Raw genomic sequence first — 22,687 nt, forward strand, 5'->3', positions numbered from 1 at the left:
ATCTCTCTCAGGGTGTTCCAGGCGCGTTCTGACCCACGGTCAGAGGTGCAGGTGTCCTCCCGCCTTCTGCATTGGAACAATGGAGCTTTCATCCCTGATGTTTGTCTGACTACTACTTGCGTTTTCGGAATGTGATGTGGCTTTGGCGCTGAGATTGGTACACGGCCTTGGGCTCATGGTGTATTGATGGCGATACACACACACACATGTTGGCATGTGGAGACAGGTGCCCGAGAGGCCTTGCGCTGCTTGTGCAATCTCACTCCATCTCTCTCCCTCGCTCTCTCCCTCTCTTTCCTTTGTTGGGTGCATGGCACACCTTCTTCTCTTGGATTTGTTCTTCCAGGCTGTGTGCTACGGATTGTCCACTGAAGAGCCGCTAGGACTCATCCTAAGGGTTGTCTCGGCTTTTGTTTGTATGGTGTTTTGTGTTGGTGATTGCATTGCTGTTAGACTGAGTCTCCATTTCCAGGCCACGCATATCTGTTGATTTTCCTGCTTGTGCGACATCAGGCAAAATGTTTGTATTGGGATTCGTGGAGTTGGTGTGTAGTTTCTTAGTTCGGGGTTAGGGGTGGTCCCGGGGGGGGGGGTATTGCGGGCCTGAAAGTGGGGTGTCGGAGGGTGTTGTGGCCCTCTTGGGTGTCCGGGCCGCATGATGGGTGGCTCCAAGGCTTCTGTTGCCCTTCCGGTGTGGCCCTGGGCTGGTCTCCCTTTTGTGGTGCAGGCTGCCGTCCAACTTTACACCAGGTCAGAGCAGGTGTAGATTTCCTGGCGCTAACGCACCTTTTCGCCTGTTTCGTGTTTTTATCGCTGATGTGGCTGGTCGTTGAGAATGTTGTGGTGTGATGTTGTCGCTGATTTTGGCACGGGAACGCCCACTCTGCATCTCATTAGCGATTGTTGCGCGGTCCTCTGTGGCGATGTTTTTAGCGGCTGCTATCGCGGGTAAACTGGTGCTGTGGGCAGTTTGCACCTGCTTGTGAATGGGGAGGTATTTTTATCACGACTTTGGCTGCGATAAAGTGCCGTTGGTTCGGCGACAGCTCCTTGTGAATATGCCCCTGAGTTCTCTGTAATTCTGAGATGCAGAGCTTGGACTGGGGATTTATCACCTACCAAGTAAACACTACACCCTGCGGTAGCCGTAGGTATTTATCGCTTGCAGTATTACCTTCAATATTACCTGCAGTTTTGCCTGCAGTAGGCAATTCGGACTGAGGGCTAACCTTTTCTTTGACGGAAATGGTGATAAGTGCATGGCATAATCTTCCAGCGGAGGCCTTATACAGACAGACATACACGAGACATACACTTATTCAGAAATAGTAAAAAGGTGCTGTAATTTGATTACTCCAATCAAGGTAGATCGTACGGACACTGCAATTCTTTTCTTCATTCAAAATGTTTGCACAGAAACATTTGCAGCTGCCTTGAGAAGGTGCTAGAAATATCTGTTAACTCAATGACGATCAGCATTCCTCAAATATTGTGAACGCAGCAGGAAGTCCGGATTGCAGACCCATTGTGCTGAGAGCGCTAGGGGCGCCCATGGGAGCACGCGCTGCTGGCAGCAGCTGAATCGCCTCATCAGAAACCCCGGAAGTGGCTGGAGATAGTGTGATAATGAGCCCCGCCTTTTTTATTATTATGATTGCATAGGATGCTTAGCTAGTCTTTTGGGTTTTTGCGAACACCAATAGCAGCGGTGCGACCAAAAATGAGAGGCAAAAGATTACAATAGGGTCTCCCTTAAACAAAATCTCTGGTAATACATAATGGGTAGTGTGAGTTGTGAGGAGAGCTGCAGAGCACATTTACCCTGCGAGCAGGCCGGGCTCCAGGATTTGGGATCTGGATGGGCCATGAAGAAGAATGGGTAGGCCATAAAGATAAGTGGGGCTTTCTAGAGACTCCCATGTGTCTGAGAGTTGGGTCTGTGCATGTTACGTGGTCTTGTATGGATGTGACCTGCATACCATACCTATTGCTTGGTTCTGGCTACTAGTTTTATCTGTGCATTTCTAGAGGTTTGATCTCTTCTGCTCTCTCCACCGCACCCTCCTTCCTCTCCGTGTCACCCTCTTCTCTCCCGACTTCATCCTCCTTTCTCTCCACTTCACCTTGCAGTCCCGCCCACTTCACCCTCTACTTTCTCCCCCCTCACTCTCTTCTCTCTTTACATCATCCTACTGTCTCTCCACCTTAACCACCTGTTTCGGTATGTACCTTTGCTTTCTCCACTTCACTGATATATTGCTCTCACCCTCCTCTTTTTTCACCTTATCCTATTTTCTCTCACTCCTGACCATGCAAACCTCTCACTGTGCATCAACTTACTGTCACTACTCTTCACCCTTCTATTTTCACCTCACTCTTCTCTCTCCGCCCCACTCTTCTCTTTATACCTCAGCCATCTCTATCTTCCTCGCCCTCCACTCAATCTTGCTTACAGTGGTGGCCCATCTGCTATGGTGGTGGAGCGCCGCCTCACTGCTTTTAAGCAGTGCGAAGTAGAAGTAGAAACATAAAATGATAATAACTTTGAGGTATTATCATTTTATGCTTGTGCTGCTTTGCGGACAGATGGGGGGGGGGGGGGGGGGGCGGGCTGCCCTGCTCACAGAGCAGGGCTGGGGAGGAGGGGTTTGCCTACTCCTAAATGCACTCTAAGGCCATTCAAAACAGTCATACACACTTTCCCTGTTCTCCAAGCAGGCTGCATTACTGCCTGCATGGAGAACATACCCAGGTCCCCATTCCCTGGCTGAGCATCAAACCAGGACGCTCAGACCAATCACAACGCTGCATTGCAGCATTGTGATTGGTCAGGGGAGCCTGGGTGCTTACCAATCACAATGCTGTAGTGTAGCATTGTGATTGGTCAGTGGGGCCTGGCTGTGCTTCCTATTCCTTGAGTTGCACAAGGTGAGCAGGAGCAGAGACGCGGGATCTGGCGGCAAAGTACTTTTATTTATTTTTTATTTTTATATTACATACCCCCCACGCTCACCACCCGCGAGCCATGCCAGCTGCCACTGCTTGCTTACTCTTCTCTGTCTTTCTGACTTGCCTTCCTATTCTTCCCATCACCATCCTCCTTTTGCCCACTCTAACCTCCCTCTTGCCTCAGCCTCATTACAATTATTACCCTCCCATCTCTTTGCTTCACCATCGCGTCTTTCCACCTCACCCTTCTCTCTCTTATCAGTTTAGGGCCCGTAGAGCTGCAGCACTGTAATCAGGACCTCAGGAATTATGCAACAGGGAAGAATCAAATTATGCAGCAGGACTGACAACATTTTGCAATGTAATGTGGGACAGTATTACTTTATTATTTTGTCAATTTTTGCACATGTTAACAGTGTGGAAAAAGGTTTCACCTCATTAGTGACCAGTAAACTTTTGGGAAGGGTCATCCACTGTGCAGCAACACATTACTGCATTTTTAAAAACATTTGATTCTTTTATGATTTTTTTTATCAAAATCTTCAAATTATGCTGCAGATGACAGATTATGTAGCAAATGTGTCAAATCGACAGCGTACAATGCTGCAAAATCGCATAATTCCAGTGGCCCTGGCTATAATCTATTTCTGGCTATTCAGGTGAAATAAAATAGAGAATTTGTTTGGAGAGAATAAATGCAAAGTCACTGGTGCCTCAAAGTGGGGTGTATGTTCTTTAAGTTCCGTCTATTAGGGAGCTCCGCCTTCTGTGAGTACCTCGGGAGAATGAGTGAGAGTGAAGCGCAACACATGTTGCCAGTGCTTTTTTTTGTATAAGAGGCACCTGCACTGCATCCTCCCATTCTGTATTTGTGTTGTTTTATTGAATCTTGACAAGTCTTTTCACTTAAGAAGAGTCACAACTTTGCCATTGTCAAGAGTTTTTTTGCTTAATGTAGTGCCATAAGCAGGGCCACTGGAAATATGCGATTCAGAGGCTACAGCATATTCTGCATAATTATAAATTTGCCACATGTGTCACACAATCCATTATCTGCTGCATAATTTGTAGATTTTAAGAGAAAAAAATGTTTCTGGCTCAAATGGATCAAAGTTACTCAAAACGCAGTGACCCGTGTTACTTAGCAGTGGAGACTTGGCAAAGGCTGACTGGTCAACTTTCCGTTGTCTATGGCTGAATTTTACTGTTAAACTTGTACTAACGAGGAGTAACCTTTGCCAAGACAGTGTTTACATGTAAAAATAACCAAGTAATAATATCACAAAATGCTCCACATTACCCTGTGTAATATGCCTTTTCGTGCCACATAATTTAGTCAACCCTGTCTTCCACAGCCGCATAAGGCCAGCAGAAAGAAAATAAAACTAATACTGCTAAGATGTATAGCCTGATTGCATTTGCATTCTCACCTACTTTTCTTGCTATGGCAATATCCTTCACACTGTTTGTGGCATAATCTGTTTTCATCTCTTAATTACTGTGTGACTCTTGCGGTATCGTTATAGTGGGGGGTCCAGTACCCCTTTCGTTTACACATTCACAGTTATAGCAACCATGCCCTGTGACATCAAACACCACACCAGCCTCCAGGGGGCAGATTTATGTTTCCTGGCGCATCCCTGCAAATCAGCAAGGATGCGCCAGGAAAGATGCGTCACGCAAGTTTACCCTTGCGCCACACATGATGCGCCGCCTTTACAATGCGGCGCATCATGGCGCAGGAATAAACAGATGCGTGACGCATCCGATGGCGTAAGGTTGGTGCAGTGCTTCAGTTGCGCGACGCAACTCCAGCACTGTTCCAACCTACCCTATCCCTAACATGGTGCGTCAAGCCTTACGCCTGCTTCAAGCAGGCGCAGGGTTTTGGCCCATCAGCATTGGGAAAGTGACTCAGTCAAATCTTATAGATTTGACTGAGTCACTTTTCAGGGGCGTTCCTGCGACGGAACGCCCCCCCTTCTGTTGACACGCCCACGTGAAACCTGACGCAGGTTTTACGTGGCGCAGGGCTTTACATCGTGACGCATCTCCATAGATGCGTCACGATGTAAATATGGAGCAATGTGGCGCAGGGTTTACACCGCCGCTGCGTCACAAAAGTGACGCAACGGCGGCGTAAAAGTGGCGCATCTCCAATTTAGATCTGCCCCCAGGTACTTAAAATAGCCCAAGGTATTGGCGTTATACATGAAAATGCCTCTGGATGATAGCGAGGCTGCAGGCACGTATGGTTGTTTCATCAAGAAAAGGAACAAAAGATGTTTTCTGCTTGTGAATGGGCCTTGGGTGAGCCACGGGGATATATTGGGAGGGCCTGACCCACTCTAGAACCGGGCCTGCCTGCAAGTGTGATGTTACGTTATTCCTACTCTCCAGAGCAATCCAGTGACGTCATAAAAGAACAACACGGGGGTGACTGATGAAAGCTGAGGTTTGAAGTGAGGGCTGCGTGGAACTTCCAGTCTGCATGGCAGAATGTGAAGAAGCAATGTGTAAATTATACATGCGCAATTATATATTCTCTATTCTGTCATTCCAACCAGGTTGCCTACGAGAGCTCGAGAAAATTGATGACATTTAACAAGAACAGCACCAACCAGATATGTGACCGCAGGGTCTAAACATGACGAATAGCAGATTAAAACCAGCGAAAACATGAAAAAACTGTGCTTAACTAGCAAATGGAAACAAAACAAGGGATTTACCGCCGAACCGTGTGACGCAGCAAGAACAATTATGGAATGGAGAAAAAAAATGGAGTATGAGGTCTAATCTCAATGACAGAAAAGTTCACTCATGTTTAAGTGAATGTGCAGAACTTAACTCAAGTATGTTTGAATATGTCACGAAGGTCTCTAGTGAGAAACGTATACATCAGCTGTACACAAAAGGCATTACAAGAAATAAGGTCGCTGACGCTTTATTGTACAAGCACAATAACATGCATTGACTTATGGGTGAAAAGCCCTGTTACACACACATACCAAAAACTTTCTCAAATGCGTGCGTACTTGCATATGCCTAGATTGGTTATGTAGTACATCTCACTTACCTTGACTTGTAAAGTTCCGCGACATGTCAATACATATTGTCCAATGCGCTCCAGAAGTTGGTGTGCATTTGAACTGCACTGTATTTTGAGAGCTGAAAGAAACATTTTCATCCGTTCATAAAAAATATTCATCTCTAAACCAGGGATAGATGGATTGGAGAAACCTCAGAAACACCACTCAAACAGCCACTCACTTATCCATACAGCCACTTACACACCTAGTCAATCACTCATACAGCCATTCAGAAAACCACTTACTCACGCATACAGTCACTCCCACAGCTCACCCTTACAGCCACTAACATATCCACTCACTTACCAACATAGTCACTCACACACCCACTCATTCACTCCCCACAGCTACTCACATACATACTTATACACCCATACAGCCACTCACACACCAACACCCACACAGCCACACACACACCCACAAAACCACTCACACAGTTACTTACATACCCATACAAACTCTTAGATATCCACTCGCACACCCATAAAACCACTGACACAACTACGCATACACCTACAGACCTCGCCATAAATCCCATTAATTCATCCATACAGTCACTCACGCATGCTCTCACACACCTATACAGTCACTCACACACCCCACTCACACACTGATACAGTCACACACCCACTCAGGTCACACATGTTAGAGATAGTATCACTCATTGTAGTACAACTAGTTTTCTAATCTAACTTTTGTAGGGGGTTAGTGTATATGTTTAACATCCATAAACTCTTAAAAACACTTACACTCACTTGATAATGTCATGAGTGATGCCATTTGAGATGTCATCAGTGATGTCACTGACCATGTCATGAGTGATGTAATATGTGATGTCATAAGCAGTGCATTGCGGGAGCATAAGTTATAGTTAGCTCAGGTAACTATTACTGCTGAATTTCACTGGTTTTGTACAAGTGAAATCTGAGCCTAACAATGACATCCCTGTAGCCTTTGGTTTTCAGGGAATATACATATATATATATAAAAGTGCGAGGGGGGATTTATTCCACTACAAATTCACATCCAATTGTGAATTTGTAATGGAAGAAATCACCCCTGGCACTTACTGGATTGGCCTTTATTTGGGAAGGAGTGTGCACAACTTGCAGCTGTTGTTGCATAGTGAGTTGTGATGGAATGAAAGTAACATCGTACCTTAGCGCACACCATGGCGGATGAGTCCCGGCGATAACGAGGGTTATGGATTTGTTGATATATATATGTATATTTTATCTCTCCCAACATTGCCCAGCAATCATGGACGCACCCCGTTGCAGGTAGGTAACGACCTTTATTCAAATAAACAAACAGGCAGCCTTAAATCCCCTTTCAAGTCCTTGTGGCCTGACGCGTTTCAGAGTCATTCGTCTCCTTCCTCAGAGGCCGTCGTGAGTGATCAAACAATTACGTGCGCTGCCATTCTCCCCTACGTGCTGTACACTTTTTATTGGCCTCGGTGTGCCTTATATTTATTTTGCTTTCACAAAGCAGCAGGTAAATGCAGTCCATTTAGCACAATATCACCCTCCAGTGGGTCTGGTCCCTTACGTTTATTTAAGGACATCTTCACGGTCCTCCATTGAGCTTCGGATATAATTCTGTCTGTTTTAGTGAGTTTCCTGCTGCGCCAATTATGAGGAAAACTTTCCCCTCGTTTGGACCCATGCTAGTTTTCAGAGCGGTGCAAATACTCCACGGCCTGGAACCACCGTGTTTAACATATCACCCAACATTGCCCAGCAATCAAGGACACACTCCGCTGCAGGTAGGTAACAAACTTTATTCAAATAAACAAACAGGCAGCTTTCCATCCCCTTTAAAGTCCTTGTGTCCCGACGCGTTTTGGAGTCATTTCTCTCCTTACTCAGAGGCCGTCGTGAGTGATCAAACAATTACGTTTGCTGCAATTCTCCCCTGCGTGCTATACACTTTTTATTGGCCTCCGGAGGAGGGTTATATTGTGCTAAATGGACTGCATTTACCAGCGTGCTTTGTGAAAGCAATTTAAATATAAGGCACACCGGAGGCCAATAAAAAGTGTATAGCACGCAGGGGAGAATTGGCAGCACATGTAATTGTTTGATCACTCGCGACGGCCTCTGAGGAAGAAGACAAATTACTCCGAAACGCATCAGGCCACAAGGACTTGAAACGGGATGGAAAGCTGCCAGTTTGTTTATTTGAATAAAGGTTGTTACCTACCTGCAGCGGAGTACGTCCTTGATTGCTAGGCAATGTTGGATGATATAAATATATATATATATTCAAAAACATCGGTAGCCCAGTAAAGCAGCACTCAAGACCAACGACCAGGTTACCAGCCTTTATTTTAAGTATGGCATCATCAACGAAGCTGGTAAATCGGCAGCTTTCCCCTCACCTGACGCGTTTCGAGTAGTTCTCTTCATCAGAGGCAGAGGCTGGAAAGTTCGTGCTCAGGCGGGCAGTACACTCCCTCATTTAACAATGTCACGCCCCTTATTCACGTATGTCTTTATGGGAGATGTAGTGCCCAATTATAGCCTCCATTATACGGTGCACTGATGACTGCAAATAAGGCCCTGCAAGTGGGCCCCAGCTTTGGTGTAATGTCTCAATCTTCGGTCGTTGCTCCACAGTGAGAATGGTGTATCCGTTCTCGTGGCCCCCTTGGGATCCTGGGGTGGTGCAGGCTTGGCGGAAGGGCGTCCGCCTCGTAATCTTCAAAAACATCGGTAGCCCAGTAAAGCAGCACTCAAGACCAACGACCAGGTTACCAGCCTTTATTTTAAGTATGGCATCATCAACGAAGCTGGTAAATCGGCAGCTTTCCCCTCACCTGACGCGTTTCGAGTAGTTCTCTTCATCAGAGGCAGAGGCTGGAAAGTTCGTGCTCAGGCGGGCAGTACACTCCCTCATTTAACAATGTCACGCCCCTTATTCACGTATGTCTTTATGGGAGATGTAGTGCCCAATTATAGCCTCCATTATACGGTGCACTAATGACTGCAAATAAGGCCCTGCAAGTGGGCCCCAGCTTTGGTGTAATGCCTCAATCTTCGGTCGTTGCTCCACAGTGAGAATGGTGTATCCGTTCTCGTGGCCCCCTTGGGATCCTGGGGTGGTGCAGGCTTGGCGGAAGGGCGTCCGCCTCGTAATCTTCAAAAACATCGGTAGCCCAGTAAAGCAGCACTCAAGACCAACGACCAGGTTACCAGCCTTTATTTTAAGTATGGCATCATCAATGAAGCTGGTAAATCGGCAGCTTTCCCCTCACCTGACGCGTTTCGAGTAGTTCTCTTCATCAGAGGCAGAGGCTGGAAAGTTCGTGCTCAGGCGGGCAGTACACTCCCTCATTTAACAATGTCACGCCCCTTATTCACGTATGTCTTTATGGGAGATGTAGTGCCCAATTATAGCCTCCATTATACGGTGCACTAATGACTGCAAATAAGGCCCTGCAAGTGGGCCCCAGCTTTGGTGTAATGCCTCAATCTTCGGTCGTTGCTCCACAGTGAGAATGGTGTATCCGTTCTCGTGGCCCCCTTGGGATCCTGGGGTGGTGCAGGCTTGGCGGAAGGGCGTCCGCCTCGTAATCTTCAAAAACATCGGTAGCCCAGTAAAGCAGCACTCAAGACCAACGACCAGGTTCCAGCCTTTATTTTAAGTATGGCATCATCAACGAAGCTGGTAAATCGGCAGCTTTCCCCTCACCTGACGCGTTTCGAGTAGTTCTCTTCATCAGAGGCAGAGGCTGGAAAGTTCGTGCTCAGGCGGGCAGTACACTCCCTCATTTAACAATGTCACGCCCCTTATTCACGTATGTCTTTATGGGAGATGTAGTGCCCAATTATCTCCCATAAAGACATACGTGAATAAGGGGCGTGACATTGTTAAATGAGGGAGTGTACTGCCCGCCTGAGCACGAACTTTCCAGCCTCTACCTCTGATGAAGAGAACTACTCGAAACGCGTCAGGTGAGGGGAAAGCTGCCGATTTACCAGCTTCGTTGATGATGCCATACTTAAAATAAAGGCTGGTAACCTGGTCGTTGGTCTTGAGTGCTGCTTTACTGGGCTACCGATGTTTTTGAAGATTACGAGGCGGACGCCCTTCCGCCAAGCCTGCACCACCCCAGGATCCCAAGGGGGCCACGAGAACGGATACACCATTCTCACTGTGGAGCAACGACCGAAGATTGAGGCATTACACCAAAGCTGGGGCCCACTTGCAGGGCCTTATTTGCAGTCATTAGTGCACCGTATAATGGAGGCTATAATTGGGCACTACATCTCCCATAAAGACATACGTGAATAAGGGGCGTGACATTGTTAAATGAGGGAGTGTACTGCCCGCCTGAGCACGAACTTTCCAGCCTCTGCCTCTGATGAAGAGAACTACTCGAAACGCGTCAGGTGAGGGGAAAGCTGCCGATTTACCAGCTTCGTTGATGATGCCATACTTAAAATAAAGGCTGGTAACCTGGTCGTTGGTCTTGAGTGCTGCTTTACTGGGCTACCGATGTTTTTGAATATATATATATATATATATATATAGAACTGAATATTAATTAAAAAAAGTCAAATAAATATTTTTTATTTATGTTACACTATCTTAATATATAATATGTATTTATATAAATATATATTTGTGATTTTTATATAAGCATGTATTTATATATGGTATTAAATATTAGTGGAATATATTCAATTCACATTATCTTAAAATTATGTATTAAAATATTTAAAATGTACTACTTTAAATTCTAATTGTATTGAAAACTTGATATTGTTGTCTATTTTTGGATGATATTAGTGTCAACAATATTTTTCCGATATTTCTGTAGTTACTATTATAAGTATAGGATTATGATATTATGGTAAACTAAGTTTTTGACACAATGTTTTTGAAAGAGATATTTTTTGACACAATATTCTGTCAGTGATACTTCTGTCACACACCAACTTTACCTTCGCTTGTCGATTCCATTCTCGATGCTGTATTCACAGTGTCACCAAACAGACAGTAGCGTGGCATTTTAGTCCCAACCACTCCAGCCACAACTGGTCCTGTTAAAGGAGAAAATGTGAAAAAGTCCATGAGCAATATGAGATGAAAGGCTGTTGACAGTGTTATCAAAGAAACTAGCTACATTGATTTAGATCCATTAAAATTGATGAAAAATTAGTTTTCTGAAGTAGGGTAAGATTTGTTGACACTGAGCTAGTGAAAGGACTGATACTAAGGGCCTGATTATTCTTTTGTCGATGCAGCTGCCAGCCCGCCGCTGCTGGGGAATGGGTAGTCCACTGAGAAGCCGGCTTCCCCGCCCAGCGTATTGCAAGATTGCAGTAGGGCTAACAATTGCACAATGAAGAATGGAGCAGGAGTGCAATGCAGGGCACAAAGCGCACTGTTTGACAGTTCCGGACTGTGCTCCTGGCCAGTTGGTGGTGTGTTTTTAAAACCTTGGGGGCAGATTTACAAGCCCCTTGCGGTGCCAGTATGTCACTTTTTGTGACGCACTGGCAGCGCATTTCTCTGCCCCATATTTACAAGGACAGGAAAAGCCACCCTGTGTGGCTTTTCCTGTCCTTGTAAATACGGCCCCTTTACACGCAGCACTTTGCGTGAAAGGGGCGTTCCATGGGTGTTGCTGTAGGTGTTCCCACGCAACACCCATGGAACCAGACACATTTCCAGATTTACGAGGAATCGTAAACCTGGAAATGCATCAGTATGCAAGCCACACTAGGGGTGGCGTAGCGAGGCTCAACGAGGAGAAATGCTTTAATTTCTCCTCATTTTTTCCCTCTTTCGAAGCGTGCTGCATTCTACAGCGCACATTGAAAGAGGAAAGTGCCTGTAGTGATTATTTTCCTGCAGGGAGGTGCCCCTCCCTGCACAAAAACAATCTCCCCATGACGCAGGCATCCTTGCACCATGGTGCAAGGATGCCTGCACGGCATGCTGTTTGTGCGCCAGCACAGGGGAGAGCACAGGAATACGACATTTCATTGTAAATATGTCGCATTCCTGTGCTCTGAAAGTGCTGCAGCGTGGCGCAGCCAAAGGGCTTGCAGTGCCAGGCTGCGGCACCTTCTTGTAAATCTGCCCCATAAATGGCTGCCATAGGAACAGTGCCGTCCGACCCAATGGCATTGGTGCACTTTCAATATGCATCAGTGTTATGACCTGAGGGCACATACACCCTCAGATCAAAGTCCACGCCAGCGAAATGTCGGAAGTAAGGCAAGTGGTGATATGGGTAGTGGTACAAATCCCCATACACCACCATTCACCACTCCCACCACTCCCTCCACAACAGTGATGTCATCAATGTCTGCGGAGGTGCCAGGAAACGGGCAGGAAGACTGTGAGAAAGCTACGGCCGTCACACTGATCACCAGGATCGTAATCATACCCTATGTATTCTGAGGGGTTGAGATACTTGGAGTGCTGTGACATGGTTGATTCTCTGTTTTGAGTTACGTAGAGGGTAAAATACCCCAAATGTCCAAAACGAATCAAGATGAAGTAAGCCTCCAAAACAATTTCATGTGAATAGACATGTGCTAGACTATAGGCCTGGACTCTTTTATAGGGTTACAAACTCAAGCAAAGTACTAGTCCAACCAGTTGAGAATAAACCTGCTTACAGAAATGGTCAGATCTTGTTTTGGACGAATTGCATTAGTGTCACTGAGGAAAATGTTTTTGGTAAACCTTTTTTATTGCACTGTATATTATACATTACGTTATGCAAACACTATTTGCAGGACTTTGTAATAAATCATTTATGTTCTACCTGAGCTTTAATTAATAATTAGGCTTTTTGTTCACAAGGTATTTCACTTTCTGAGTGAGTATGCTTTATATGTTTACATTGATGGCAAGGTTATTACAACCACAAACCAAAGAACAAGGGGGCAGATTTATGAGGCCCTTGCGCCTCCTTTACGCCGCCGTTGCGTCACTTTTGTGACGCAGTGGCGGCGCAAATCCTGCTCCATGCTGTGGGGTATTTACAACGTGACGCATCTGGGAGATGCGTCACGTTGTAAAGCCCTGCGCCAGCAGTAGGCGTACCTGTGCAGGGGGGGGCGTTCCGTCGCAGGAACGCCTCCTAAAAGTGGCTGAGTGAAATCTACAAGATTTCACTCAGTCACCTTTGAGCCCATGCTGCGTCAAAACCCTGCGCCTGCTTGAAGCAGGCGTAAGGATTGACGCAGCATTGTGTAGATAGGTCCCCCCAAAGCATTGCTGGAGCTGCGTCGCGCTTGCGACGCAACTCCAGCAATGCGCCACTTTTACGGCACAGATGCGTCACGCATCTGTGCCGTTTTTGCCCCATGGTGCGCCGCATTGTAAATGCGGCGCATCCATGGTGGCGTAGCTGTGGCGCACAATAACTGGCGCATCCCTGCTGATATGCAGGGATGCGCCAGTTATCATAAATCTGCCCCAAGATCTTCAGCTTCCCCGAGATTAGTTTACAAAAACAAGCAAAACAACAACATGCAGTCTTGCAAGGATGACAGCTTTATTTTAAAATCTCAGGTTGTTGGTCGCCAGTTTCGAGATCACTAGGATATTTTCTCAGGCAAGTATTTCTGGGGAAAACCGAATTGCATGGTATTAGGGACCCCAGTCATGTGGGCCAGAATGGACGCTCACTGGTGGAGACTCCCATAATGGCAGAACGAGGGGTAGGTCAGCCGATAGACGATCAGCAACAGCCTATCTTTAATACGCCAGTGAGCGTCCGTTCTGGCCCACACAACTGGGGTCCCTAATACCTCGCGATTTGGTCTTCTCCAGAAGGTATAATATACATTTGTGTGATTAACTTAGGGTATGGTACTATCTACTTGCACTGATCCACCATCCCTACATGAGTTGATAAGGATTATTGGTCCTTATGAAATGCCATGATCTGTTAGACAATAACAAGCATGAAACATGTTGACCCTCTATTTCCTTAGAAACACTGCCACATGCTGGATTGGACCATTATATCCATCTCTCTCCTGAATCTATGTATTTAACCATAACAAAGGAAACCAGTGATTAAAATAGTGTTTTGGGCTTCTGTAGTGATTTCTATAGCACATTTTCTCCAATCTACTCAACTTCCATTCGCACATCTCTCCACCACACCTCGCTCTTCACATCAGCAAAAAAAAAAAAACTCCGGCAAAGAGCTCCTTTGTGGGGCCAGTTGGGTATTGCAGTGCCGGCCCAACAAGGAGCTGGCCAATGATGAAACATGACATCCCTTGGGATGTGTGAGGGCCCTTGGTCCTAAGGAAGCACTCCCCCACACTTCCTCCTGGTAGACCTTCATCCCTCTCTAGGAACTACATACCCCTTTTTGACAAGTTTCCCTCACAATTCCATATAATGGTCCACTTTTTATGCTCTCTTTTATGTCAAAAACTCCCTTTTTAAACTCCTCCATCATTCCCTTGCCTCACCTTGCTATGAGTTGTTGTTCCATGCCATTCAGCATCATTCAGCTGTTCACCCACTTCCCTTTCCTCCTCTGTTGGTCCTTACCCGCTTGTGACCTTCTTTTTCATGTTCCTTTCTATTTTATACTTTTTGTCAGAGCCCTGTAAGCTGCAATTTGCTTCTGGGCTTTTCCATTTTCTACAATACACATGTGCATACCTTTTCTTGTATTTTTGTTTTGCCTCTTTAAAATGGCATCTGCAGTCTCTTAAGGGTAAATTAAAAAAGATGATTTGGAAGGAGCATTATTTTGACATTTGGCTTGTGCGTATGTGGTAAAACATGAGCCTGCATACGTTATTATACTGCACGTTGCATTCTGCTGATCAGTGATTTGGAGAAAGCAATGTGGTTGTCTAACAAGGGGTTTGACCTTTGATCAATTATGCCTCCTTTAGTTGAGTTAGTGATACATAGAGTGTGCCTTATTGAATAATATAATCTTATGTTATGTTAATCACACTTATAGAGAGCACGGTTACCCAGGGGTGTCCTGGCGCTAAGCACTGCCTACTGGGGATCGTGAAGTAGTATGCTACTGGGTAAAGAGCCATGTTTTCAACCCCTTCTTAAAGGAGAGGAGATCCGAGGCGTTTGTAAGATAGAAGGGGAGATCGTTCCAAGCCTTTGAAGCGCAGGTGAAAAGCTCCTGCCTCCCCAATTAACTTTTTTAAATGAGGGGACCAGAACTTGTTTTGCTCCTGCTGAGCGTAACATTCTTGCTGGCACGTACCACTAAAGTTTTAACCTTAGGAAATCAGGTCCTACTCCATTGATAGCCTTAAAGACAGCACAAAGTGCTTTAAAGCGTACTCCTTGTTTGACCGGGAGCCAGATGAGTTGCTTAAGTTCCTCCTTTACGGAAACAAATTTCGGATCTGATTAATGTGAGAGGAAACACTAACGAAATCAGTCTTAGATTTAATTAATGAAGATTTTGGTGAGGAAAGTGGTAGAGACAAGTTAAGGCCTTCCATCAGTGTAGTAACTTAAAAATAAACATAGTATATATACTTGTCTTAATGTTCATCTCTGTCTGGCTGGTCTGATTCTAGAGAGAGAGAAAAGTATTTATCTTAGACCCAGTCAATTACAAATTACAGTGTGACTACAGAATTGCATAAATACATTTAATTAGGCCTGGGCGGAATTTCAATTACTCTGGAGTAATCAGAGTAATTTGGGTAATTCTGTATTACTCTCTGATGCCAAATTACCAATAATTGTGTAATTATTCTTTGTATGTAATTAAGAGTAATTTCGAGGGGAAAAACGAGTGGGAGAGTACATTTAGCGAGTGGCTGTTGTGCTCGCTATTCATGTTCTGCTGCATTTAGAACTGTTTCTTAGCGAAAAATGCATTCTTTCCTCCAATTTAGACATGAGGGGGGCATTTTTGCACTAAGAACTAGTGCTAAACTCAGAATTACTCTTCTCCCATAATTCAAACATAAACTTGCAGAATTTCTAAGTAATTCCACATGAATACACTATACAGATTTATACAAGTTACGCTCACCTCTAGATATAATTTCTGCGTTTGAGTAATTGCGGTTAGAACCTGTAAGTGACAACAGAGAGGGATGGAGACATATTTTAATGTGTTTCTGTTAAGTGTGTGAATTTGAAGTTCATAGGTGATTGCAATTCATTAAAGATTGTGTAAAGCTACTCTAGGGGCCTGATTTACATATTGGTGGAGAGGATACTACTTCGCAATTGCGATGGAGTTCCCTTTCTGGCAATATAGCGGTCCACCTGCCAAATTTAATTCCAACTGGACCTTAAGTTTAGCCACAGCAGAGACTACCCTGTCTCCACTGTGGCCAAGATTCTCCGATGCCCCTGGGTAGTAAGGTCCATCGGAGAAATGGCTACATGTCCACCTAATCCATTTAAATGGGCAGACATGTAGTCGTTATTTACTGTTCCGTACCACCAGGTAAATCCTGGCAGCAGGGAGCAGTAAACCCATTGTAATGCTCCCCTAGCCATGGGCGAAGCCTCCCATGGTGAGGAGAACATTGGTTTATTTTTTATTTTTTTAAAATCCTGTTTCAGGATTTTCTTTTTGAAATGAAAAGAAATAGTGTTGGCTGCATCCTCACCTGCAGCAAACATTAAAATGCTTTACAGGAACAACATTTAGCTGGTTTCGGCCAATATCTGTACAAATTACCATCTGCTTGGCGGTCATTTATAAATTAGGAGGGCAGCCTCTCCACCATGGGGGCTGAGTAATTTACTCCATCCCCATTGTTGGACCCACGAGCCATCCGCCAGGTTCTAATTCAGGTCCTAGGTCTTATCTGCAGTACAATCACTGTTTTATTATTAATATAAAATAAGTAGACTGAAGGTTTGATGTGGCTGATGTAAAGGTAGCTGGATTCCATTTTTGCCATCAAAAGATTGACAGTACTGCAATGCCATCTGAAGGTAAAGTCATGGCCACATGAGAAATAATTGTGCATTAATATAATTTCAAGCTGATGCTACAATTTATATTAGACATTGGTGTAGATGGCAAGATTCTTCCTTCTGGAAGGGGCTGATGAGCTGTGCTTTCTTCAGAGTATCTTAAAGTCAATGTGAACTTGGAAGGTAAAATTCTCGTTGTAACACAGAGGACACCAACTTACATGAATATGCATTCAGTTAATGAGGGACAATCTCAGAAAAGTTAGCGGGCAGCAGCAAAGCAAACCCTTTCTCCCCCTCTTTGTGCAGACTGACAAGTAAACAGTAACACACTTCTAAACTGCAAATCACCCAGCAAATCAATTAATGAGGGTACTGTTGGAAAAACTAAACCTAGGCATGCAAACATAAGAAGTGCACAAAATATATCCACGTAATGAACAGAGTTGTTTTTTTCAGCCAAGACGGATGCCAGGGCCTGTATGACATTACAGAATGGAAAGCTATGATTAACAATTTTTTACATGTACACCAGTGTTTCGATCAATTACATGGATTCTGTCACTGTAATAAATCTACATATAAAATCTCGTAGAGCCACAAAGAAAATTCTTAGTATCACTCATCCAGTCCCTATAACATCTCAATATTCAGGGCCTGATTATGAGTTTGGCAGTGAAGAGCGTACAGCCACGCCAGATTACATGTTTCCTCATGTCATGGTTGTGCCTCTGAAAATGGGCACCGCAATGGGAATACCCAAAAATGTTCCTGCACGGCATGGACTGTAAGGTCCATGCGGTGTAGGAACAGGGGTGCACGCACACAGGGGGGCACCTGTTGTGCCCCCCTGCATGCATCCCCATGCAAATGGGCAGCAAGGGGCACCCTTTGTTTCAGGATCGCCATCCTATTTATGGTGTAAAGTCCTCCATGACACCACCAGTAGTCCTGAAACTCGTAATATGCATGGCGGTGCTGCAGCAGCACCACCATCATACTACTGCGGCCCTGCCGCTGCATTACCACCAGGGAATGGCAGTGCCCTAGTGACTGCTGTGGTGCAATGGTGGTCCGACCACCAAAGTTGTGAAAAGACAGACAGACCACTGGTGCGGCAGTGGCTGAACAGCCGCCACCGGGCCCCCGGAAGTCCGACATTCCTCGGACCATCAGACTCATAATTAGGCCCTCAGTCACAAGTAAAGCTTTACTTGTGAACCCTTTCATGTTCTGTCTGCTTTCTCTTATCTCATCAGGTACTGGAATTTCATCTTGTCTTCCCAATATGGTGCCTCTAAGATCTACACACATTTTCGATGTCCACCAATTTCCCTAAACATAACTGAATGGGATGGCACTCACTCACTGCTATACACATCACGATTGCCTTGGTTTCTTTGAAATCAACCCTTCTAAGCATCAGTCTCAATTGACAGCACTCGTCGACTGCCAGGTAAGGCATTCCATATTAAGTCTGGGTGGTGAACTCTGCTTCCTCTCGTGGAGTTTGCAGAGATTTCTGCACTCCGCGTTACACGGTGCTCGTGGAGTTCTGAAAAACTCCGCTCCGCGTAGCGGAGATTTTTCCCTCACCCGAGTTCGTCAACATCAAGTTGGCGAGCCAGGCAAATCCACTTCCCGGTGAGATTTTTTCTCATTCGCAATTATCAATATCAATGTCGGCGAGCGCGAGTGTGGAAAATCAACCTCCCGAAGAGATTTCTCAATGCAGGCAGTCAGATTTCTCATTGCGAGTGGTGGCGTATGCTTGGGACCACTCGCTTTGAGAAACTGTCTGCTTGCGTTGAGAAAGCTGCCACTCGAGTAAAAATCTACTCGCACGGCAGAAAGAAAGCTGCGACTGCTTGCACTGTGCATGGTGCCGTTTGCAATGATTGCACAGTGCAGACAAGCATCTGACACTGAAAATCACCGCAAACAGCATTTATCTAACACACTCCGCCACTTGTGGAGCTCCGCGTAGCTTGGCAGAGTTTTTTTTGCATTTGGCGGATTTCCGCATATCAGAACTCCGCAAACTCCGCGCAGGTTTATTCCACATAGGGATTGCAGACAGAACCCTTCCTTCCCCTCCATTTATGTGACATAGAGGAGTTGATGATTATTTCCATATCACATTATGGCGAAACTACCACTGAGCTGAGACACTAGAATATTATCTAGCCCATATGAAATGAGGGGAAAACCTTAACTCATTTCAGAGTAATATGTTACGTAATTTATTCTTTATAGGATGCCACATAAGAGATCACTAACAAGAACAATCTAGTTTTTAATTAGGACATGCTCCTAAATTCTCCCTCTTCTTGTTTTGTTCCCTATGCCTTTCTGCTGGCTCAGACACAATGTGTTAAACAATATTGTCAAAAATATTGTGCAAAAATATAGTTTACCATAATATTGTGGTCCTTTACTTAAAATGGTAAGTACAAAAATATTGAACAAAAAGATTGTTGACCCTAATATTGTACAGAAATATACAAATTAAATATGTTTTAATAAAAAAATGTAGTTTAAAGTAGTAAATGTTAAATATTTTAATGTATAATTTTATTATAATGTAAATTAAACATATTGGCCTAATATTTGATACACAGGGCCTGACTACGAATTTGGCGGTCATGGTACCACCTTCAAAACGGCATCAGATTCACCGCCACTCAGTTGGCAGTCCGCCTGCCCTATTAAGATGCATGCGGTTTCAGAGACAAAAGACTGCCGGGGTACCGCCACCACCAGGAAATCCCGAGTGGGACTGTCGGAGGGCAGACTGCCAGTTTTTCTGTCGGTCAAGTCATGATGTGCCTTCTCGCCGATATTACTGTGTCGGTCAAACTGCCACAGCTGAGCTGGCGGAAAGTGATGAATATAAGGCTGAAACACACCTGCACTCAGTTACACATGTCTTGTGCCACCATGGAACCAATCGTACACGTTCTGCCACTGATGCTGCTTGATGACGTCCAAAACCAACACCTTCGTGAACGCAACCAACAGTAAGTCACAAACTTCACTATTCCCATTGACTTACCAGTTAACAGATGTACAGGCAAAGGCATATTGAGGTGTTTGGGTGCCTTGGCCCAAACCTATTTTGTGAGTCCCCTTTCAGAACAGCTTTGATAGTATGATCTAAATGCACCTCTTTGATGCTCTCTTTGGCCAGGTCACTGACACTGCACAGGCACAGCCTTCCAAATTCCAAATATGTTTACATCTAATATTCAAGGATAGTGATTTGTGTTTTTATTGTTGCAAAACAGCAGCTCCTCACTAACATTACATCAAGTAAGCTATAAGACACCCTCCCATTTCCCACATGCTAGTTCCTGTGTTGAAATGAACTAAACGTAAGTATGGCTGTTGCATGAAACAGAAACACACCTTTTCTGAGAATTTTCTGTAATAGACTCTCACGCATCCCTCACATTATAAAGTAGTTTATGTAAAATGTAAATTGAACCAGTCTGTTGAAGAAGTAATTCAAGGTCATCATGGCAAAATTATCTATAGCACAGGGGTGACTCAATCAGGGGGCACCCTGAAAGTATGGCTCCCTCGGCCAGAGCCCACTTTTATCATGCCTCTAAACGTCTCTGTACACAGTCCCCCTGGCCCCATTGGGGCTTATTCCAATGTCAGGCGGACAACATTGATGCGGTTTGGAAGTGCCTTACCTTAGGTCAAGGTTCTGACCGCAGGATTAGGATGCGACTACCCATAGGGCGGTTGCAAACATCCATTTGTCAATGGAAGCTTGTGCGGCGAGCAGAAAATGCCCGCAGCACATGCTTTCATTGAAAATGGATGTTTGGAAACATCCCTGCACTGTGTGGCAGGTACCATGCGGTGCCTGCCACATGGTGCAGGCATCCTAGGCCCCATGGCAGAGGGCTAGTATGCTCTTCTAGGGCCCCCATAGTCACTTTCTGACAGCCTTTCCATGTCGGGAACACCAACATGGAAAGGCTGTTGGAAACCGATATCGTAATCCCGACGGCAGAGCAGAGGCTGGCTCTGCCGTCATTCAAGGGATTACCATTCCGCTTCTCTTCTGACAGGCTCTGCGAGCCAACTGGAAGAGGAGCGGAATCGCCCCTTGGGTTTCTCTCTGACCACCATCATCATAATACGGTGGTTGGAGGGAAACCCTTGATGTCGGGCAGAAAGTCACCGACAGACTGCCGGATGGCTTTATGCCTGACATCCAAATCGAGCCTATTGTGTCCATAACTTTGGTGCTAGCTGGCAACAAACAATGCACACTTACACAAAAAGGGATAGCAACTCTAAAAGGAAAACCCACTATATAGATGTGTTTAAAATAATTCAGAACATTTTTACAATTAAAAATATGCATCACACATCATTGGGCAAAGTGCAATGTAAGATCATGCAGAAATTTCTCTGCACAAGGGGTAACCATCAGCCATACATAACCTTTAAAAAATAGCAGTCCCAATTATGAGACATTCTTTACTACATCTTCCATGTAACTAATCTCCTTATCTACAGCAAGTCCTGCACTGTATACTTCCTCATGGCCACATCATATAACAAGCGGCAATGCATATAGGTACATACCTATTAGTAAAGAAGCTGAATTAAACACACCTGCGGTTAACTATCCTTAATGCGACCATCAACCACTAATTGTTCCCCACTACTATGTTGAATGACTGCACCTAGATTCAAATGACAATCACATACCCTGATAACCAGTGCATGCCCTTAACATAGTAGCCATTCAAAAAGTAAGTAGTAGTACTTGCCATCATGCTAAACAAACATATGTATTACACATCTTTATATGAAACATTGCTAACATTGCAAAAGCAAAATTAATGTCAGGACTAACTTGTGGAAAATCAAAATGGTGTCATTTATTCTCACAATTGAGATACCTCTCTCAATTAGTCCAAAAGAAACACAACAAAAACAAAGGCAGTCCCTCTGTAAAGTTAAAGTCCTCTGGATTGCTGTCTTTTGGCACGCTTGCCTCAAATAACACTTCCAGGGGAAACTACCCAGGAAGGGGCCTCTAGTGGGCAGCCCACGCACCTCAATGATGTCACATGGGAGGGGTAAATTTGGGTTTAGGAGGGGTCTTCTTTTCTTCTTAGGGGTAGTTCTGGGCTCATGAGTGGGGACAGTTTTGTGAGGGTGGATTAGGATGTGGAAGGGATTGGTTTGGGTGTGGTAGCAGGGGTTTGGCTTTGACAGGGGTATGGGCAAGGGCAAATAGCGAGCAGTCACTGGGAAATGGGTAGGGTGCTGGGGAGGGAGTAGGGGTTGGTAGGTAGAGGGAGTGGAAGTGTCTGGTGTCTGTGTTGTTGCAAGTGTCTGTGGGTCTGATGTTTCTTCTGTATGTTTAGGATGTATTTTGTAGGTGTCTGTGGTGTGGGTGCATGTGGGCGTTTGTGTTTTTTGGGTGTGTCTGCTGTTGAGGTGCTGGGTATGCTGAAAGTTGTGGCTGTGTCTGTTGGTGCAGGTGTGGTATTTTGGGGTATGCTGGGGGTGTTAATGTGTCTGTGGATGTGGTGTCTAAGGGTATACTGGGGCGGATGTGTCTGTGGGTACCGGTGTGGGTTCTGGGGTGGTGGATGTGTCTGTGGTGTGGGTGTTGTGTCTGGTGGTATGCTGTGGTGGTGGAGGTGTCTGAGGGCGTTGGTGTGATGTCAGGGGGAATGCTGAGGTGGATGTGTCTG

At 45.1% G+C, this 22,687-nt stretch overlaps 1 protein-coding gene across 1 annotated transcript in view; it reads right to left on the reverse strand.

Annotated features, from left to right (window-relative positions):
* The window catches only part of LOC146866242 (atrial natriuretic peptide receptor 2-like), a 398,280-nt gene that overhangs the window by 12,396 nt on the left and 363,197 nt on the right, over positions 1–22,687 (reverse strand). Inside the window, exons 11-12 of the mRNA XM_085640809.1 lie at positions 10,991–11,089; positions 6,026–6,117 (exon numbers count right to left, since the gene is read on the reverse strand). Coding sequence (XP_085496935.1) covers positions 6,026–6,117; positions 10,991–11,089 — 191 coding nt within the window. The remainder of the gene's footprint in view (positions 1–6,025; positions 6,118–10,990; positions 11,090–22,687) is intronic.

The sequence above is a fragment of the Triturus cristatus genome, chromosome 2_1, assembly GCF_964204655.1.
Source record: "Triturus cristatus chromosome 2_1, aTriCri1.1, whole genome shotgun sequence".
In the NCBI taxonomy this organism is placed as follows: Eukaryota; Metazoa; Chordata; class Amphibia; order Caudata; family Salamandridae; genus Triturus; species Triturus cristatus.